Genomic DNA, 19,393 nt, shown 5'->3' on the forward strand with positions numbered 1-19,393 from the left:
GACCATTTCAGTTTACACAGAGTCCAGGGCCGTTGATGTGTCTGCTTTGGGGGAATATACATGGCTGTGACAATAATCGAAGAGAATTCTCTTGGTAGATAATGCGGTCGGCATTTGATTGTAAGGAATTCTAGGTCAGGTGAACAAAAGTACTTGAGTTCCTGTATGTTGTTATGATTACACCACGTACCCCGGCCCTTTTTCTTACCAGAGAGATGTTTGTTTCTGTCGGCGTGATGTGTGAAGAAACCGGGTGGCTGTACTGACTCTGACAACACATCCCGAGTGAACCATGTTTCCGTGAAACAGAGAATGTTACAATCTCTGATGTCTCTCTGGAAGGCAATTCGTGCCCTAATTTTGTCCACCTTGTTGTCTGGACATTGGCGAGTAATATGCTCGGAAGCGGTGGATGGTGTGCTCGCCCTCTAAGTCTTCCGGTTATTCACAGGAAGAGAATTCTATATGCAACCTTGTCTGGCTTAGAATGACAATATGTGAGTGGGACTTCAACTGTGCTGTTGAGTGCATATATGAATCAATGGAGAGGGGATAACAGGCAGTTAACCCACTGTTCCTAGGGCCGTCATTGAAAATAAGAATTTGTTCTTAACTGACTTGCCTCGTTAAATAAAGGTAAATATGTGTTACAAGGGTGGATAGATGCTGGGTGAGGGATGCAAAAGCAATAAAGAAAGATGAAAGTGTGAAAACGGGTGGGTGACACAGAGCGATACCAGAATTGTGCCATCACAGCAGTAAGATTTGTGACCTGTTGCCACAATAAAAAGGGCAACCAGTGAAGAACAAACACCATTGTAAATTCAACCCATATTTATGCTCATTTATTTTCCCTTTTGTCCTATTTGCACATCGTTACAACACGGTGTTGTAACGATGTGCAAATAGGACAATGGACATAATGAAATGTCTTTATTCTTTTGGAACTTCTGTGAGTGTAATGTTTACTGTTAATAAACAAAAGTGAAATAAACAATAAACATGATCTACTTCACTTGCTTTGACAATGTTAACCATGCCAATAAAGCCCTTAAATTGAGAAAGAGAGAGAGTAGTTAGAAGGTGTAGAGAGAGAGAAGTGGTGTGGGCATGGTGTGGGGTGGAGTCTCTTACATGGATTGGCATGGTGATGGCCAGGGGCGGCGTTTAAGAGCATCATGGCAGTGGCAGCATCTATGTCAGACTCTGCAAGAGGAGAGAACATGCATGGTGGTCAGTGAAATAGCCAGTGTGTGTGTGGCCAGTCAAGGAGGGGCTAGAGGGAGGTTTCCTAGCTCTCGCCATACCACACTTCAGGTTCTCTAAATGATTTCTAATCACTGAGAGGATTGGAGAATTATCAGCAGGGCCTCTGTAGTCAAGGTTACCAAACAAGAGGGTAGGGGGGAGAAAGAAAGGAGAGGATTCAGATCAGAATCATCTACATTGAGGCCTCTATGGTTTGAAATAAAACAAATGACTAAAATGACAAATAACCTTTCAGACCCCAATAGAATTCTAGAATGCTGCTGTAGATTACTGAGTTCAAGATAAAGCAACGTAAAACACCAAATAATGCATGCGGAGCAGAATTAGGCCGATACCTGCTAATTATCAAAATTCTACAACTACTTCTCTCTAGGTGGTTGTAGAATTTAACGTCTCTTTTCTGGATTTTGATAATTAGCAGGTATCGGCCTAATTCTGCTCTGCATGCATTATTTGGTGTTTTACGTTGTACATAGAGGATACTTTTGCAGAATTCTGCATGCAGAGTCTCAATTTAGTGTTTGTCCCATTTTGTGAATTCTTGGTTGGTGAGCGGACCCCAGACCTCACAAACATAAAGGTCAATGGGTTCTATAACTGATCCAAGTATTTTTTAGCCAGATCCTAATTGGTATGTTGAATTTTATGTTCCTTTTGATGGCAGAATGCCCTTCTTGCCTTGTCTCTCAGATCGTTCATCTCCTTCTCTAATGTTAGCTGATTAGTTTCCAAATTAATTGCATCAGGAAAACAGGACAAAACAAGCAACTTGTTAGCTGGCTATGTAAACGTATATCCAACTCATCAAATGAGCTCCACTGCGCTGGCATCCACTACCCTAACACGACCGCTAAGCTGTCAAATAATAGGAAAATGAGGCAATGTCAACCTAACAAACCATAACCTAAACCCAATAGATAAACACAAATTACTCTAGCCTTCATTTCAGCTGCTTGGCTGGTTGTCTGTATGGCTAGCTCGTGAAAATGACAGCTGAGGTTGACGCTTTGTGAGCGCTGCCAAAATGTACCACTAAACAACTTTCTTGTCTGACAGACTAACTAGTTAGCTAGCTATAGCAAGCAGCTTGGGCTGTTTCCATATGAATCACATCAAGACAACCAACTAGTTAGCAGAATATATACAGCTAAACACTGCAACTATCCATGAGACAGAGAGCAATCATTTGAGCTTCACCGCTGATGTGCTCACCTGTACCATCAAAGTTAATGACATGACAGAACTTTCACAACACCAAACATTGACCGCAACAAACATATATATCTGTCATTGACTTATTTCACTCACCTCGTCAAGCCACGCAAATACAACAGGTTGTTAGCAATACATTTTGCGATATTCACACAGATAATATTGTTAGAAAAACAAGACTATTCACGGCTGCTATAGTAACCTAAAGGCCTTCGCTGGTCGCTATGGATTCTAATTATTAAAGATGAGAGAATGGTTATGTTGATGTCTTGTCGGCCAAAGTTGCATGATGAAAATGTGCAGCGGCAACAACCATGTGAATTTGAAATGACATGCAGCGAGACAGCTGAAACTGGATCTAATTTAATATGAATCATATTTCTAGAGAATCTGAGGTGTGATCATCAGCAGAGATTATGTGTAACTGTTTATTTTTGTCACACTGCCTCACTTTCTTGGCCAGGGCGCAGTTGGAAATGAGAACTTGTTCTCAACAGGCCTACCTGTTTTTTTTGAAGAGTTGTTGTGTAAAGGGTCGCTGGTTTTCCCTACCTGTTTTTTTGAAGAGTTGTTGTGTAAAGGGTCGCTGGTTTTCGCTACCTGTTTTTTTGAAGAGTTGTTGTTTTTTTGAAGAGTTGTGTAAAGGGTCGCTGGGCTACCTGTTTTTTTGAAGTTTTGTGTAAAGGGTCCTGTTTTTGTTTTTGAAGAGTTGTTGTGTAAAGGGTCGCTGGTTTTCGCTACCTGTTTTTTTGAAGAGTTGTTGTGTAAAGGGTCGCTGGTTTTCGCTACCTGTTTTTTTGAAGAGTTGTTGAGTAAAGGTTTGCTGGTTTTTGCTGCAGCTACTCCTTGTCCACTGTCACACTGGTGCCTCACAAAAACAACAGATGAGTGCTAAAAGTGTTCTTGCAAGTTAAGTTGGGGGGTAGGACTCACCTTTGAGAGAGCAGCCCGGCAGGAAGAGATGTCTATGGGGTGAGGTGGCAGGCGGTGAGGAGGCAGGCGGTGGGGAGGCAGGCGGTGTGCAGAAGGCATGTGCTGCAGGGAAGTGCTGCTTCTTGAGCGCCTGGATCAGGTTGGGCCTGTACTCTGGGTCCACACACCACAGAGAACCCTTACCATTCAGCTGAAATAAACATCACACACTACATTACAAAATACAATAAGACTGACCTGGGTGGTGTTCATTTGGAGAACACTGTAGCTAAAAGTTTCAACTGAGCATTTCTTAGTGGATACATTCATTAAGTATCACAAGACTCTGGCAAAGCTTTCATGACTAAGCTTAACACTAATAATAAATACCATTTTGCAGACACTTTTATTCAAAGCGACTTAGTCATGCATGCATGCATTTTATATGGGTGGCCCGGGAATAAAAACCCACAATCCTGACGTTGCTAGTGCCATGCTCTATAAACTAAGCCATACAGGACCTCTTGATAGGCAGCAGCAGACAGCTGTTTTGCCTGCATGGCTGACTCTCACTGTAGCCTCACCAGGGCTTTAGTTTCTCTAGCTGCCATAATGACTCATAATGCAGTCACCTGAGCATGTGATTACCAATCCAGGCCCTGCTGGGTGAACTGCATGATGGGAGGAAAACTGTCGATAAACATTCCATGCCGTCCTTAAATGCTTATTACAGGTATGGACTGAGTTTAGCTTTTTATACGCACTGGGAAAGTCCTTTTCATACGACTTGCATTTGTAGAACCTCCCTACTGTAGCCGAGATGTTATATATTCCATATGCAGGATCATTAACTACCACTGAGACAACACACATCTCCATGATGTAAAACAACATGTTCACATTTGTACATCTGTTTGTGTGTGTGTGTGAGAGAGAAAGTGTGTAAACAGTTCTCTCATCTATATCTGGTGTTCTTTTTCAGCACAGATGAGGAAGAGAGGAGAAGGAAGCGAGAGGAGTAGGGAGGGAGGAGGGATGTAACCTTGACTCAGATTACCAGCCGGCACACAGGCAGGAAGGAGGAAATGTCACCATGGCAACGCAAACCACCAGGTAGTGTATCATCTCAAACCAGTGCTGATCGCTCAGTTCAGCAGACAGGTGTGCTCACACTGAGCACCTGCATATTGAGCCCAGAGAGCCTGCCTGCACCGTGCCACAGTACTGTTGGTGCACCGTGCCACAGTACTGTTGGTGCACCGTGCCACAGTACTGTTGGTGCACCGTGCCACAGTACTGTTGGTGCACCGTGCCACAGTACTGTTGATGCACCGTGCCACAGTACTGTTGATGCTGTGAAACACAGAGCTGCAAATACAGTGAGCACATTATCAATGTTACACTACTGCCTCTGCCACTACAGAATATCAGTATAGCTCTCCAATGATTCTTCATGACACTTCCACACAGCCAAGGTAGGATAAGAACAGCTAATTTGAATATTTATTTGTATTTTTTTGTCATTTAGCAGATCCTCTTATCCAGAGTAACTTACAGTACTGGCCCCCCGTGGGAATCGCACCCACAACCCTGGCGTTGCCAGCGCCATGCTCAGCCATGCTCAACTGAGCCACAAGGGACAACTTTAAACCCACTGAATGACGTCCATCGTCTCAATCTCAGCATTAGAGATTGGCATTTTACGTTTTTTGACAGTTCGAGTACCTCACATGATTTATTTTAGTACACAAATGTAATAAGGTATATACAGTACTTTGCAAAAGTATTCACCCCCTTGGCGTTTTTCACATTTTGTTGCATTACAACCTGTAATTTAAATGCATTTTCATGTAATGGACATACACAAAATAGTCCAAATTGGTGAAGTGAAAAAAAAAAAAAAATGGAAAAGTGGTGAGTGCATATGTATGAATCCCCTAAATAAGATCTGGTGCAAACAATTACCTTCAGAAGTCACATAATTAGTTAAATATTGTCCACCTGTGTGCAATCTAATTGTCACATGATCTCAGTGTATATATACATTTGGTTCGAAAGACCCCAGAGTCTGCAACACCACTAAGCAATGGGCACCACCAAGCAAGCGGCACTATGAAGACCAAGGAGCTCTCCAAACAGGTCAGGGACAAAGTTGTGGAGAAGTACTGATCAGGGTTGGGTTATAAAACAATATCAGAAACTTTGAACATCCCACGGAGCACCATGAAATCCATTATGGAGGTCGACCGATTATGATTTTTCAATGCAGATACCGATTATTGGAGGACCAAATAATATATATATATATATATATATATGCAATAAATGACAATTACAACAATACTGAATGAACACTTATTTTAACTTAATATAATACATAAATAAAATCTATTTAGTCTCATAAATAATGAAACATGCTCAATTTGGTTTAAATAATACAAAAACACAGTGTTGGAGAAGAATGTAAAAGTGCAATATGTGCCATGTAAAAAAAAAAGCTACCGTTTAAGTTCCTTGCTCAGAACATATGAAAGCTGGTGGTTCCTTTTCACACGAGTCTTTAATATTCCCAGTTAAGAAGTTTTAGGTTGTAGTTATCATAGGACTATTTATCTCTATACCATTTGTATTTCATATTTACTTTAGTATTTCCAGCCTAATGTCGGGAGTTGATAGGCTTGAAGTCATAAACAGTGCTGTGCTGCAAGCATTGCTAAGAGCTGCTGTTTGAATGAATGCTTACGAGCATGCTGCTGCCTACCACTGCTCAGTCAGACTGCTCTATCAAATATAAAATCTTAGACTTAATTATAATAAACACACAAATACGAGCCTTTGGTCATTAATATGGTCAAATACAGAAACTATCATTTTGAAAAGAAAATGGTTTATTCTTTCAGTGAAATACGGAACCTTTCTGTATTTTATCAAAGGGGTGGCAATCCTAAGTCTAAATATTGCTGTTATACATTGTACAACCTTCAATGTTATGTCAGTTACGTAAAATTCTGGCAATTTAATTATGGTCTTTGTTAGGGATAAATGGCCTTTCAACAGTTCGCAATGAGCCAGGTGGCTCAAACTGCTGCATATAACCTGACTCTGTTTGCACAGAACGCAAGAGAAGTAACAATTTCCCTAGTTAATATTGCCTTCTAACATGAATTTCTTTTAACTATATATGCAGGTTAAAAAATATATATACACACTGTGTATTGATTTTAAGAAAGGGATTGATGTTTATCGTTAGGTACATTATTGCAACAATTGTGATTTTTGCAAATGCGCATTTGTTAAATCATCACCCGCTTGGCAAAGTTGAAGTAGGCTGTGATTCTATGATAAATTAACAGGCACCGCATTGATTATATGCAAAGCAGAACAAGCTAGTTAACTTATATAAAAACCATGTGTAGTTAACTAGTGATTGTGAAGATTGATTGTTTTTTTTATAAGATAAGTTTAATGCTAGCTAGCAACTTACCTTGGCTCCTTGCAGCCACAAGTTCCTTTTGATGCTGCACTCGCGTAAGTTGGTCAGCCTGCCGTAACAGTTGGTCAGCCTGCCACGCAGTCTCCTCGTGGATTGCAATGTAATCAGCCATAATCAGCGTCCAAAAAGGCAGATGAACGATTGTTATGAAAATCGTCCCTAATTAAATGGCCTTGCCAATTAATCGGTCGACCTCTAATCCATTATTAAAACATTTTAAGAATATGGCACCACAACAAACCTGCCAAGAGAGGGCCGCCCACCAAAACTCACGGACCAGGCAAGGAGGGCATTAATCAGAGAGGCAACAAAGAGACAAAAATATATAACCCTGAAGAAGCTGCAAAGCTCCACAGCAGAGATTGGAGTATCTGTCCATAGAACCACTTGAAGCAGTACACTCCACAGAGCTGGGCTTTACAGAAGAGTGGCCAGAAAAAAAGCCATTGCTTAAAGAAAAAAATAATCAAATACATTTGGTGTTCGCCAAAAGGCATGTGGGAGACTCCCCAAACATATGGAAGAAGCTACTCTGGTCAGATGAGACTAAAATTGAGCTTTTTGGTCATCAAGGAAAACGCTATGTCTGGCTCAAACCCAACACCAACACCCTGAGAATACCATCCAGTGAAGCAGGGTGGTGGCAGCATCATGCTGTGGGGATGTTTTTCATCGGCAGGAACTGGGGAACTGGTCAGAGGTCCACCTTCCAGCAGGAGAATGACCCTAAGCATACTGCAAAAGCAACACTCGAGTGGTTTAAGGGGATACATTTACATGTCTTGGAATGGCCTAGTCAAATCCCAGACCTCAATCCAATTGAGAATCTGTGGTATGATTTAAAGATTGCTGTACACCAGCAGGAACCCATCCAACTTGAAGGAGCTGGAGCAGTTTTTCCTTGAAGAATGGGCAAAAACCCCAGTGGCAAGATGTGCCAAGCTTATAGAGACATTCCCCAAGAGACTTGCAGCTGTATTTGCTGCAAAATGTGGCTCTACAAAGTATTGAATTGGGGGGTGAATAGTTATGCACGCTCAAGTTTTCAATGTCATCTTTTTCTTGTTTGTTTCACAATAAAAAAATATGTATCTTCCTCAAAGTGGTAGGCATGTTGTGTAAATCAAATGACACAAACCCCCCCAAAAAATCTATTTTAATTCCAGGTTGTAAGGCAACAAAGTAGGAAAAATGCCAATGGGGGAGAATAGTTTCACAAGGCACTGTATTTGTATAACATAACGCCCGCACTGGAAAGAAATGTGAGCATTTATCCATAGGCCTAAATGTTATCAAATGTAATAAAAATAAAAACAGACAACCTTACTTACATAAATATTCAGACCCTTTGCTATGACACTCAAAATTGAGCTCAGCTGCATATTGTTTCCATTGATCATCCTTGAGATGTTTCTACAACTTGGAGTCCACCTGTGGTAAATTCAATTGATTGGACAAGATTTGGAAAGGCCCACACCTGCCTATATATGGTCCCACTGTTGACAGTGCATGTCAGAGCAAAAACCACGCCAAGAGGTGGAAGGAATTGTCTGCAGCACTCCAGCAATCAGGCCTTAATGGTTGAGTGGCCAGACAGAAGCCACTCCTCAGTAAGGCACATGACAGCCCTCGGAGTTTGGCAAAGGGAACCTAAAGACTCGCAGACCATGCGAAACAAGATTCTCTGGTCTGATGAAACCAAGGTTGAATGCTTTGGCCTGAATGACAAGCGTCACATCTGGAGGAAACCTGGCACCACCCTACGGTGAAGCATGGTGGTGGCAGCATCATGCTGTGGGGATGTTTTTCAGTGGCAAGGACTGGTATTTTTATTTAACTAGGCAAGTCAGTTAAGAACAAATTCTTATTTACAATGACGGCCTACCCCGGCCAAACCAGGACGACGCTGGGACAATTGTGCGCTGCCCTATGGGACTCCCAATCACGGCCGGATGTGATACAGCCTGGAATCTAACCAGGGCCTGTAGTGACGCCTCTTGTACTGAGATGCAGTGCCTTAGACCACTGCGCCATTCGGGATCCTCAGTAGAATAGTCAGGGGGAAAAAAACTTTATTTGACAATGTGTGGCATTGAGGGCAAAAAAAAACTATTTAATCTAAGGCTGTAACATAACAAAATGTGTAAAAAGTCAAGGGGTCTGAATAATTTCCGAATGCACTATACAAATACAACACTAGCAAATTAATGGTCTGGAGCAGGTTCCTTTTAAAAAAACATTTTGATATTTTATTTGCCCATTCTGGCTGTCACAAAGCACATTTCACCAAATGGTATTACAGTATTTGAATTGTATTTTTAATCTCTGGTTAAAGATCAAGCATTGACATCCGTTCGAGTACTGGATTACTAACGACCACCCCTAGTCAGATGAGAACTGGTTATCCTTGTAAGGAATCGAACCCACAACCTAGGCACTGCCAACTCTTTGCAGGGTAAACAAACAAAATGTGTCTGTGTGTGTGCACGTGCATCTCAAAGTTCCCTTACCTTTCCCAGGCTCCTCTCCACCTTACGGAAACACTTGTTGAGTGACAGGTTGTGTCTGACGCTGTTCTTCCAGCCGGTGGGGGCTGAGGAGAAGTATGGGAAGTGCTGTACGATCCAACCATAGATGTCCTTCACTGGCAGGCTCTTACTGGGGCTCTGCTCTATGGCCATGTAGATCAACAGAGAGAATGAGAAGGGAGGCTTGGACTTCAACGAGTCCCTCTGTGACAAGGAGGAAGAGGATGAAGAGGGGGGGTTCTGAGGGGCTCCGGTGTTGCCCTCAATGTCAAAGAGGGGGCTGGCACTGTGTTGGGCCCCAGCCTCGCCGGCCCCCCCTAGCGTAAAGTTCTGGAGCAGGTTCTCGTGGAGCCAGTTGAGGTTGGTGAGCTCCTCATCCTCAGAGCCCCCAGAACCAACAGAACCCCGGTCCAGACTGGTGGCCAATGGGCTGGCTGCACCGCACTCTGCCTCTGGGAGAGTCCCCGCCCCCCCACACAAACCCCTAAGTCCCACCCTTTCCCCCTGCATCCCCGGCGTTTCCGCTTTCTTATCCGGCGACATCCCGATGATTGGACCCATTAAACCAGGGAGGTCTGGAGAAAGAAGAGAAGAAAGGATTAGAGTTGGTTCCAAAATAACTGACCGAGGGGCTACACAGAGAAAGGGGTTGCATAGGCTAGAACAGTTGGATACTAGTAGCTAGATAAAAACAGGGTTGGTAGCATTGAACTTTCCTTCACACAGCGGCACAATCACAGCAGAGAGCAGCTTTCCCAACACGACTGGAAACATGAAATACATGGATGGGACAATTTGAAATGTGCTCTACCAAGCAGTCAATGTGTTTTACTAAGGTTGCCCCGAGGGCAGGCAGGGCTACCCTCCCCTCCTTCTTCCCTCTGCCCCCTCTCCTTCACATGCAGGCTGACGTGTAGACTACCCTCCCCTCCTCTCTCACTCTCCAGCCAAGAGCCTTTGATGAGGACCTCTGAAGAGTCTTAGACAACTCCAATCTCTCCAGCCTGCTCTCCTCTCCGCCCACCTCGTCTGACCAGACGCACCTGCTTGTTAGATGCCAATGAGCATTAAACCATCCCTGTCACGATGAGAGAGAGCTAACAGAGAAAGGATCCTTCCCTCTTACACTGCCTTAAGTAGACCGCTCTCAAATACAGAGCTTCCTGCCCTGCAATCATCTAGGAGTCAGGACTACCACTTATCTTGGCACAACCCAACCGATACCGCTTGACTGGAGATTAGAAATACAATATAAACATCATTTAGAATCAAGGTAGGAGACAGCAATAATACTATCTAAAGGGACTTCCAAGATTAGGACTAGAAAAGACCGACATTCTGTAGAACTGGGTTTTAAGTCCTGTTTTATAAGTTTATAAGTTCATAATGATGGAGTGGCTTTCAGATGGTCAAGGAGAGCATTCCATAGGTGAGGGGCAAGGGAGCAGAAGGCTCAGTCCCCCAGGGAGACATGTCTTGGGGACTTGACGCAGTAGGGATTGGCTAGAGCAGTGATAGGAATTAGGTCCCTGATGTAGGTGGGACTCAATCCATTCAAGCCTTTAAACACTAGGAGGAATTTAAAGTAAATCCTATAGTTAACCGGTAGCCAGTGGAGTTCTGCAGGGGTGGTGTGGGCTGACTTGCTGGTTAGGACTCTGGCAGCACAATTCTGGAGAAGTTGCAGCCTCTTCAGTGATTTTGACTGGAAGGCCCACGAACAGGGCGTTGGCGTAATCTTGCAGTTGTTCAGCTGGAGTAAGTTCTCTTTCATCCATGACCTGATGTCATCTAGGCAGCTGCCAAGTTTTGCTTGGGCTGAGAGATGGCATCCAGTTTGGTGTTGATATATCAAGGGTGATACTAGGTGGGAGAACAGTAGACGGGGGTCCTTATTTTTTTTCCCTTTTAAAATGCATTTCTACACAGTTTGCCTCTCGAGGGGTATATATGGAGGGGTGTATGCCCCCCTCCATATTAAAATATTTATTTTTGGGGGACGGGGAAAGATTTCTTTGGGGGAAAACAGCGAACTTCCTGCATATACAGTGGCAAGAAGAAATATGTGAACCCTTTGGAAATACTGGGATTTCTGCATAAATTGGTCATAAAATTTTAGGTCACAACAAGACAAACACAGTCTGCTTAAAACTAATAACACACAAACAATATGTTTTCATGTCTTTATTTAACACATTGTGTAAACATTCACAGTCCAGGGTGTAAAAAGTATGTGAACCCTTGGATTTAATAACTGGTTTACCCTCCTTTTGGCAACAATAATAACCAAATGTTTTCTGTAGTTGCGTATCAGACCTGCACAACGGTCAGGAGTAATTTTGGACCATTCCCCTTTACAAAACTGTTTCAGTTCAGCAATATTCTTGGCATGCCTGGTGTGAATTGCTCTCCTGAGGTCATGCCACAGCATCTCAAAACAGGTTGAGGTTAGGACTCTGACTGGGCCACTCCAGAAGGCATATTTTCTTCTGTTGAAGCCATTCTGTTGATTTACTTCTGTGTTTTGGGTCGTTGTCCTGTTGCATCACCCAACTTCTGTTGAGCTTCAAATGGCGGACAGAGAGCCTTACATTCTCCTGCAAAATGTCTTGATTAACTTGGAAACTCATTTTTCCGTCAATGATAGCAAGCTGTCCAGGCCCTGAGCCAGCAAAGCAGCCCCAAACCATGATGCTCCCTCCACCATACTTTACAGTTGGGGTGAGGTTTTGATGTTGGTGTGCTGTGCCTTTTTTTCTCCACACGATGTTGTGTTCCTTCCAAACAACTCAACTTTAGTTTAATCTGTCCACAGAATATTTTGCCTATGAACACCATTCTTATTTAGTGTTTCACGTGCCATAGACTCATCAACAGAGACGTTAGCATGTTCCAGAGATTTCTGTAAGTCTTTAGCTGACACTCTAGGATTCTTCTTAACCTTATTGAGCATTCTGCACTGTGCTCTTGCAGTCATCTTTGCAGGACAGCCACTCCTTGGGAGAGTAGCAACAGTGCTGAACTTTCTCCATTTATAGACAATGTGTCTTACCGTGGACTGATGAACATCAAGGCTTTTAGGGATAATTTTGTTACCCTTTCCAGCTTTATGCAAGTCAACAATTCTTAATTTGAGGTCTTCTGAGATCTCGTTTGTTCGAGACATGGTTCACATCAGGCAATGCTTCTTGTGCAAAGCAGCTCTAACCAACATCTCCAAACTCATTTCATTGATTGGACTCCAAGTTAGCTGACTCCTGACTCCAATTAGCTTTTGGAGAAGTCAGTAGCCTAGTGGGTTCACATACTTTTTCAACTTACCCTGTGAATATTTATGTATTCAAGAAAAACAAGAAAAACACATTAATTTGTGTTATTAGTATAGGCACACTGTTTGTTTATTGTTGTGACTTAGATGCAGAGCAGATCAAATTTGATTAACCAATTTATGCTGAAATCAAGTAATCCCAAAGGGTTTACATACATGTTCTTGCCACTGTGTACACAAACAGAGAAAGTATTCAGACCCCTTCACTTTTTCAAATCAAATCAAATTTTATTTGTCACATACACATGGTTAGCAGATGTTAATGCGAGTGTAGCGAACTGCTTGTGCTTCTAGTTCCGACAATGCAGTAATAACGAACAAGTAATCTAACTAACAATTCCAAAAAACTACTGTCTTATACACAGTGTAAGGGGATAAAGAATATGTACATAAGGATATATGAATGAGTGATGGTACAGAGCAGCATAGGCAAGATACAGTAGATGATATCGAGTACAGTATATACATATGAGATGAGTATGTAAACCAAGTGGCATTTTTACACATTTTGTTACATTACAGCCTTGTTCTAAAATGTATGTATTAGTTATTTTCCCCTCAATCTACACACAATACCCCATAATGATTAAAAATAAATAAATAAATATCAAATTTACATAAGTACTCAGACCAAAGACGGGTCTGAGAAGCAATTTGGTAATGCACCTAGCTGCATGTAAGCTGGCAGGGTATTCTTGAGGGCTCGACGCGATTAACATTTCGGCAGGGACCTCGGATTGTCCCGGGTTTGTGGTTGTCTCGATCCCTGCTGTTTGTAGTTTTCAATCTTCCTGGTTACCTGCCATGTCTGGAACTGCGAGGAGCTACCATGACAAAGACCAAAGCCGGCGAGAGTACCGTTGAGGACAGTGGTGTTTCTATAACAGGTGAAGGATGTTTTAAAACAAACTAAAATAGTTCTACAAGCAGTTGTTACAACAACAAGAAAATAGCATCAAGTGTTTTGTCCAAATTACTGGTGGATTCAAATAAAAGAATAGACAACCTGACCAGAGTGGTCCAGGACCTGAATAACAGTTTGCTGTTCTCCCAGGATCAGCTCGATGAGTTGAAACAGGAGAACCGCAAGATGACAGCAATCTGTAAGTCAGTGAAAGAGGACATCAATTATGTGTGGGAATCCATGATAACAATGACAGATAAATCAACTTGATGGACAATCAAGGCGGAACATGGACGGAATTTCAGAATCTCCACGAGACCTGGACGGAGTCTGAGGACAAAGTGAGGGAAATTATTTCTGAGAAATTGAAGATGGACCACAGGAAGATTGAGGTGGAGCGCACCCACAGGACTGGAAAACCCAGGTGACAGGCCAAGGCCCATAGTTGTCCTTGAACCTCTGGAACTTGACAAGGTAGCTGGTCTGGAAAGAGCCAAGAACTTGAGAGGAATATATATCTTCCTCAATGAGGACTATCTTGAAGTTGTGTGACAGAAGAGGAAAGAACTTCTACACAGCCATGAAAGTTGGCAGAGAGCGCGTGGGGACATTACTTACATCCGCTGTGACGGGCTCATCGTCCAACCTCCCAGAAGCCTATAAGGGATGAGCGAGCCAAGCCTATTGGTTAGCAGCTTCAACCCCGCAGCACACTCACCTATTGATTGTTTGCTCTTTTCAGTATTATGTCTTTCTGATGAGTTCCTAGGACAGGGCTGAAACAGCCCATATTAATACGTAGTCTTAGAAATCGGGTTAATGAAATCCTTAACTTGCTAACATCAGATAACCTTCATATATTAGCCATTTCTGAGACTCCGGTAATTCATTTGATGATACAGCAGTAGCAAAACAAGGCTATATCATCTATAGAAGAGACAGGAATGCTTATGGGGGAGGTGTTGCTGTATAAATTCAGAGCCGTATCCCTGTAATGCTTAGAGAAGATCTTATGTCAAGTGTTATTGAAGTGTTGTGGTTGCAGGTTTCTAAAGCCTTTTCTTTTGGGGTGTTGCTATAGGCCACCAAGTGCAAACAGTCAGTATCTAAATGATGTGTTAAATGCTTGAAATTGTATGTGATGTAAACAGAGGTCTACTTTCTTGTGGACCTGAATATTGACTGGTTTTCATCAAGTTGTCTGCTCAAGAGGAAGCTTCTTACTGTAAACAGGGCCTGTAATCTGGTTCAAATGTTTTAATCAATGTACCAGGGTGTTTATAAACACTACAGGACCAAGATCACCACATGTATTGATCACATTTTTACTAATACTGAAGAAAGATTAGAACTTTGTTCTAAAGCTGTATCCTTACCCATTGAATGCAGTGATTACATTATAAGTGGCTATATCCAGGAAAGCCAGCCAACGCTGGGCCTAAAATAGTGTATAAGAAATCATACAAAATATGTTGCTTTGACTCTTATGTGGATGATATTTGTTGGTCTGGTGTGATTAATGAGGAGCATCCAGACGCTGCACTTGATGAATTTATGAAATTGCTTCTTCAAATGATTGATTAAACATGCAATCTGACTGTTAAGGATCCGTAGATTAACGAGGAATTGAACAACTATGGTTGAAAGACTTGGGGCAAAAGGAGTGGCTAATAAGTCTGGCTGCACATTTGACTGGTTGACTTACTGAAAATTGAGAAATTATGCGACTAAACTCAACAACATAAATCATTATGAAGCTACGGTCAATGGTGGGGGAAAAAAACTTTAGAGCACCTTAAATAAAAGTATGGGCAGAAAGACATTCAACTCCATCTTTCATCAAATCAGATGGCTGATGCATCACAAACCATTTGATGTTAACTATTTTAATGATTACTTCATTAGCAAAGTGGGCAAACTTAAGCAGAAAATTCCAACAATGAACAGTGAGCCATCGTATTCATGCACAAAAAAATTAAATAATGAAAGAAAGCATTGCAACTGTGAATTTTGTAAAGTTTGTGTGTGAGAGGTGGAAAAATTGTTATCGATCAATAATGACAAACCTCCGGGCACTGACAACTTAGATGAAAAGCTCATTAGGATGGTAGCTGACGCTGTAGCCACTGCTATCAGTCATATGTTTAAATCTGTGCTTCGTGGAAAGTCTTCATCCTCAGGCCTGGAGGGAGGCCAAAGTAATTCCGCTTCCCAAGTGTGGCAAAGCGACCTTTACTTGTCCTAACAGCAGACCTATCCGCTTGCTGCCAGCTCCTAGCAAACGGTTGTAAAAAATAGTGTTTGACCAAATATGCTATTTCTCTGTAAACAAATTAACAACAGACCTTCGGCATGCTTATAGAGAAGGGCACTCAACATGTACCGCACTGACACAAATGACTGACTGAAAGAAATTGATAATAAGAATATTGTGGAAGCTGTAACGTTAGATTTCCGTGCAGCCTTTAATATTATTGACCATAACCTGTTGTTGAAATAAATGTGGGTGTTATGGCTTTTCAACCTCTGACATGTTGTGGATTCAGAGCTATATATCTAATAGAACTCGGGCATTTCTTTTCTTCTCTAATGTCAAAATAAGTCAAGTGGGGTGTACCGTACCGCAGGGCAGTTCTAGGCTCTCTACTCGTTTCTATTTTTACCAATGAACTTCCACTGGCATTAAACAAACCATGTATGCTGATGATTCAACCATATACGCATCATCAACCACAGCTAATGAAGTCACTGAAACCCTTAAAAGATTTGCAGTCTGTTTTGAAATGGGTGTCCCAGTTATAAACAGGTCCTGAAAATCTCAAACTGAAGAGCATTGTATTTGGTACAAATAATTCCCTAAGTTCTAGACCTCCCTCTAGAATCGGCTTCATGTTGCGAAATATGAAGTCGATTCTAGATTTCATTTTGGATTGGAGATGCTTAATGTGGGTCTGGAAGGGGAGTTTACAGTCTAACCAGACACCTAGGTATTTGTAGTTGTCCACATATTTTAAGTCAGAACCGTCCAGAGTAGTGATGCCAAACATACCCTCGTAAAACTGACCATCCTACCGATCCTCGACTTTGGCGATGTCATTTACAAAATACCCTCCAACACTCTACTCAGCAAATTGGATGCAGTCTATCACAGTGTCATCCATTTTGTCACCAAAGCCCCATATACTACCCACCACTGCGACCTGTACGCTCTCGTTGGCTGGCCCTCGCTTCATACTTGTCACCAAACCCACTGGCTCCAGGTCATCTACAAGTCTTTGCTAGGTAAAGCCGCGCCTTATCTCAGTTCACTGGTCACCATAGCAGCACCCACCCGCAGCATGCGCTCCAGCAGGTATATTTCACTGGTCCCCCCCAAAGCCAGTTCCTCCTTTGGCTGCCTTTCCTCCCAGTTCTCTGCTGCCAATGACTGGAACAAACTGCAAAAATCGCTGGAGTCTTATATTTCCCTCACTAACTTCAAGCACCAGCTGTCAGAGCACCTGTACATAACCCATCTGTAAATAGCCCATCCACCTACCATCTTCTGCACTTCTATCACTCCAGTGTTTAATTGCTATATCATAATTACCTCGCCACTATGGCCTATTTTATTGCCTTATCTCCCTTATCTCACCTCATTTGCTCACATTGTATATAGACTTATTTTTCTACTGTATTATTGGCTGTGATTATATGTTTGTTTTACTCCATGTGTAACTGTCGTTGTATGTGTCGAACTGCTTTGCTTTATCTTGGCCAGGTCGCAGTTGCAAATGCGACCCAGCCTACCTGGTTAAATAAATAAAAATTGTGTGTTTACAATGAATGAAACACAAAACAGCAAAACATTATTTTGTATCGCAACACAATACATTGACTCACACAGTACCCTAAAGGAGAACACACAGGAAATAATCTCACAGTACATGGAATTTACTTCCTCCTCTGGAATGTTTGTACACATTCAGTAGCTACTTCATAAGACTGGCGGAAAATATAGTACAATCAAGAGCACAGAAGGCAGCCAGCAAGAGACATCCCCCCTCTCCTCCTCCCTGCTCACAACAAACTTTAGTCTTTGTCCCATGTCACCATGACAACCCTGCTGCGGTCACTTCAATTAAGGGCACAAATCCTCCCAACGAGAGAAAGTGGGAAAATAAGTAATCCATCTACGCTGGGCTGTGTCTGTCAACTGTAGCCAACAACCAATCAGCATTCAGCTTGAGGAAACCCTACAGTGACCGGGTAGTGTCTGTGGGGAACCACCAAACTTCCCGGTATAGGCTGGGGTGGTGCTAGTTATATCTGGGCTGAGCCTGATGCTTGGGGTAGGGGTTGAGGGACACAGAGGGATAGAGGATGGCTGGGCCCATCCTTTCGCCATCGTTGAATAGGAATTGGGTCAAGCTCTGCTCTGGACAGAGAAAGCAGGAGAAAGGGGGAGACGAGAGAGTGAGGGCATAGAGTGGGAGAGAGAGAGCAGGCTCTGGGGACCTGGTGATGAGATGGAGGGAGCAGAAAAGAGGGCAGGGATGTGACGTGCACCAGTATACCCCTCAGCCCTAGACATTCATCTCATCTCAGAGAGAGAGGATCAGTCTAGGTCTGGAGTTGAGTATTCACTTTCAGGGTTTACAGGGGGGTTCAGCCACAGGCAACCTCCTGTAGAGATTTTTTTTCAAAGGAAGAGGAAAACATTTGTACATAGCCTAACTGCAAGTGTCCTTACAAACAGAGTGTAGTAGAAAGAAAAAGGGTTGAGAGAGCCAGCCAGCCAGAGAGCCAGCCAGCCAGCCAGAGAGCAAGCGAGCCAGCCAGCCAGAGAGACGGAGCTCCAGAGAGAGAGAGAGCGCCAGAGAGAGAGAGAGCGCCAGAGAGCGGGCCAGCCAGCCAGAGAGAGAGAGAGACGGAGCTCCAGAGAGAGAGACAGAGCTCCAGAGAGAGAGACGGAGCTCCAGAGAGAGAGACGGAGCTCCAGAGAGAGAGACGGAGCTCCAGAGAGAGAGACGGAGCTCCAGAGAGAGAGACGGAGCTCCAGAGAGAGAGACGGAGCTCCAGAGAGCGGGCCAGCCAGCCAGAGAGCGGGCCAGCCATCCAGAGAGCGGGCCAGCCAGCCAGAGAGCGGGCCGGAGCCATCCAGAGAGAGGACCAGAGCTCCAGAGAGAGAGACCAGAGCTCCAGAGAGAGAGACCAGAGCTCCAGAGCTCCAGATTATATAGAAGTGTTTCCTCTATATTATATATATATATATATATATATATATATATATATATATATATATATATATATATATATATATATATATATATATATATATATATATATATATATATATATATATATATATATATATATATATTCATTGCCACCACGCCGGGGGGAAAAAAATCCATCATATGTATTTATTCTTTTGGGGATGGTCAAATATTCAGTGTAAACTTAAAGGACTAAAATCTGAAAAGTATATAGCTCTATCTTTAAATAAGTGATTTGAAAACTAACAATCAACAAAAATACACTGAACTTAAATCTAACCGCATGATGTAAAGTGTTGATCCCATGTTTCACTTCTAATGCAGTTCTTCTAGCTGGCTGATGAGGCATATCTGCTGCTGCTACTCAACAATTAGAACCACTCTGTTGTATGATGTGGAGGTCTGGGACAACAAACAGGCCGGGTGGTGATTAACCTCAATTAGTAGCACAAAGACCCTCCTCCCCCTCTCTGCTGCACCACCACCGGT

The 19,393-nt window shown here is 42.7% G+C and overlaps 1 protein-coding gene across 1 annotated transcript in view; it reads right to left on the reverse strand.

Annotated features, from left to right (window-relative positions):
* Positions 1-19,393, reverse strand: part of LOC112260223 (forkhead box protein N2) — a 44,459-nt gene that overhangs the window by 6,598 nt on the left and 18,468 nt on the right. The window contains exons 2-4 of the mRNA XM_024435162.2: positions 9,397-9,989; positions 3,415-3,604; positions 1,135-1,206 (exon numbers count right to left, since the gene is read on the reverse strand). Of these exons, the coding sequence (XP_024290930.1) occupies positions 1,135-1,206; positions 3,415-3,604; positions 9,397-9,975 (841 nt within the window). The 5' untranslated portion in view covers positions 9,976-9,989. The remainder of the gene's footprint in view (positions 1-1,134; positions 1,207-3,414; positions 3,605-9,396; positions 9,990-19,393) is intronic.

The sequence above is a fragment of the Oncorhynchus tshawytscha genome, linkage group LG01, assembly GCF_018296145.1.
Source record: "Oncorhynchus tshawytscha isolate Ot180627B linkage group LG01, Otsh_v2.0, whole genome shotgun sequence".
NCBI classification, from domain to species: domain Eukaryota; kingdom Metazoa; phylum Chordata; class Actinopteri; order Salmoniformes; family Salmonidae; genus Oncorhynchus; species Oncorhynchus tshawytscha.